Source organism: Benincasa hispida, chromosome 2, assembly GCF_027475165.1.
Source record: "Benincasa hispida cultivar pf3 chromosome 2, pf3_genome.v1.1, whole genome shotgun sequence".
NCBI classification, from domain to species: domain Eukaryota; kingdom Viridiplantae; phylum Streptophyta; class Magnoliopsida; order Cucurbitales; family Cucurbitaceae; genus Benincasa; species Benincasa hispida.
This window is the reverse complement of record NC_143479.1, coordinates 16,490,757-16,493,895: the sequence shown is the minus strand read 5'-3', so window position 1 is coordinate 16,493,895 and position 3,139 is coordinate 16,490,757. Positions and strand designations below refer to the sequence as shown.

Genomic DNA, 3,139 nt, shown 5'->3' with positions numbered 1-3,139 from the left:
AAATAATACATCTAATTCTAATTGCAGCCAATTTGATCCTAGTTCAACTAATTGAGGCATGTGGCATTGATGGGTTGGAGATTTGAACCATCCTAACTCTACATGTTGACTAAAAAAAGAAAATTATAACAATTATTATTATTTTGATAATACGTAGAGTGAGAAAATTGAATATTTAATTTCGAAGTTAACAATATAAATATTATGCCAGTTAAGTTAGGTTCATTTTAGTAAATTGTAATTAGTTAAATATTATGATGAATGTAATAATTGAATGTGTGGAATTTGTGAATATTTTTTTAGTCAACAATTTTGGAGATGGAGATTGGAAGTTACAAAAGCCATTATGTTTTAAGCTACATTTAAAATTTCTTAACAGACTGCATATTGAGATATATACGTAGGGCAGCTCAAAGAAGCACATTTGTGGGCTCCGTTGGCACGACCCCCTCAGCCCAAACCGATTCCCATTCAGTTCCACTCGCTCCCAACTCTGAGTTTCCATTCCGAGTCTTCACTGACCGATCTCGCCATCAACTGCGATCTTCCTTCCTCCGTTGGGGACAACCAAGATTCAACAACGTTGAAGAAGCCGCAATTGAAGATCTTCTCTATCCAAGCATGTCCTTAGTTTCATTTCTGTTCCAAATTCGACCCCAAAACCCTAGAATCACAGAATTCCAATCCCCCTTGAATTGAAAGCTTTGAATCAGTTACAATCAGATCTGAATCCACCGTTCCGCCATGTCCTGTTTAGCCCTTGCTCTGCAGCCTGCTAATGGATCTGATATCCTCCTTCAAACTCGCGAATGGTTCCCTCCCCCGCGAGCGTTAGTTGCCCTAACCTCCTTCCGTCAGACGCGATTGGCTTTCGCAGCCACCAAGCATCAGAGCCACCACGCATCCACCGTCCTTGGTGATGATTCCTCACTCGCCGATTCTATTGCCTCCCTTGGTGATGATCCTTTGGCCGCTTCGAATGGTCAGGTTATTGTCGGTGTGGAGAGTCGCTACCGAGTTGTTTATCGCCTCGTCAATGGCATCTATGTCCTTGGCATTACCACTGCTGATCAAGATAATTCTATTAATGTCTTTGAGTGTATACATATTGTAAACCAAGCCGTCAGTGTCATTGTTACTGCCTGTCGTGGTGTTGATGTCACCCCCGAGAAGCTTAGCCGGAAATACGCTGAGATTTACATGGCGTTGGATATTGTTCTTAGGGGTGTCAGCAATATTCGGCTTGCAGCAATGCTCGCTTCAATGCACGGCGATGGTCTTGCGAAAATGGTTCATTCGGCTCTCGATACGGAGAATAAGATTCGTGGGGCTGATAATTGGAATGCCGTGGAGGTTCACTCGCTTGAACATCAAGCCAATGTGGAGGCATTTTCGAGTGCGCGATTTGAGTTACCCGCGGAGACTCTCGAAGCTGGGGATGAAATTGCTGCAACTCTTGCTCCTGTCACCCAGAGTGTGAATGAGCAGGATCAGCAGCCGCAGAAGACTGAGGAACCAGCCGCTGAGCAGGATCCTTTTGCGGCTAGTGACATGATTAACAAGCCTGAAGAGCTGGTGAGTGGTTTTAAGAAGACCAAGGACCCTTCTGCTACAGATTTGACTTTGGCGTTGGCGGGTCTTGAGGTCCCAACATTGCCACCTGCGGAAGCCACCCAATCAACACATATTGGTGTGGAGGGATTCGAAGGAAACTATGGTGGTATAGAATTCAGTACTGATCAAGCTACAATGGAAGAGACGTTTGAGGGCTTCAGTGATGCTTGGGGTGGAGGATTGGATCCATCTGAATTTGTGGGTCCTGAGAAGGTTAAAAAAACAGAAGGCCTTGGTGGCTTGGAACTGTTGCAGACGGGACCTGATGGAACGAAAGCGGTTGTTGCTGATGCTAGTGGTAAAGGGACGCCACTTGAGAATTTGGTGACCAAGACTGAAATGAAGGGTCCCGAAATGTATATCATAGAACAAATTAGTGCAGAGTTCAGAGAATCGCTTTTAGCAAGAGTAGGAATGATGGGAGTTGTATATTTGAAAACTTTGCCACCTAAAACTTCGGATGACAAAGAAACAGAGTTTTCATTTCGTGTCGAGGATACAGCTCCAGTTAAGCGATTTGTCGTGCAGGGTTCTCGTGTTAGTAGTCTTGGAAATGGAATGTTTCATGTGCGAACAGCGCCTTCAAAGGAACCCATACCAATTATTAAGTATAGTTTGCTACCTAGATTAACCCCATTGCCTTTGAGAGTTCGTCTCATACAACGTCATAGGGGGACTTTACTTTCCGTGATGATTCAATACGCTGTGAACCCTGATTTGCCACAACCTTTGAATGATGTGACTTTTACTCTCAAACTACCGGTTGATCCTTCATTGTTACAGGTGTCTCCAAAGGCTATATTGAATAGGTCCGAAAAAGAATTAAAATGGCATGTCCCCGAGATTCCTTTGAAGGGTTCTCCTGGTCTATTGAGAGCGAGGATGCCTGTGGATAGGAACGAGGAAGATGATGGAGAAGAACTTGAAGTGGTTAGTTATGTGAAATTTTCAGTTCAGAGTTATCGATCGCTATCTGGGATTTCTTTACGGCCCGCTACTGAGGGTAAGACAGACTTCTACGAGACAGATCACAAGTTTGAGTCTGGAGTCTATACATGCAACTGAAGCCTTGAAAGGTATTTTACCTTATACATGTTTTTGTTTTTCTTTCCTTGTATTTTCAGTGAGGTATTTGTTTTAGGTTTGTTTGTACCGGCTTAGCTTGTAATTTAGATTTGGGTTTCGTGGAAGTTGTCTATCATTTTTCCATTGATTTCATTTATGAACATATGATTTTGTTTTTCCTGCTATAGTATGATTGTACATTACTGAATTCTTTGGCTTTACCAATGAACTATGCTTTACTTATCACAAGAAACGTATGTAGGATAGTAGGAGCTTCTCAAGAAGCGTATCGGTAATCTTTCATCGATCTGTTTCTATCAGTATGTCTTTTATTATCCAACTGATTAAGGTTTTGAATATTACCTTAAACCTTTTTGCATGTATATATTGATTGTTAGACACTGGATTTTGATCTATAGTTTCACTCGTTAAACGTTTAAAAGATTGCACTTCTTTAATT

At 42.1% G+C, this 3,139-nt stretch overlaps 1 protein-coding gene across 1 annotated transcript; it reads left to right on the top strand.

Moving 5' to 3' along the window:
- Positions 1-369: 369 nt before the first annotated feature.
- On the top strand, positions 370-2,887 carry LOC120071310 (muniscin carboxy-terminal mu-like domain protein). The gene has a single exon (XM_039023506.2). It carries the CDS (start codon positions 745-747, stop codon positions 2,677-2,679), a length of 1,935 nt encoding a protein of 644 aa, XP_038879434.1. The 5' UTR covers positions 370-744; the 3' UTR covers positions 2,680-2,887.
- The last annotated feature ends 252 nt before the right edge of the window (positions 2,888-3,139 follow it).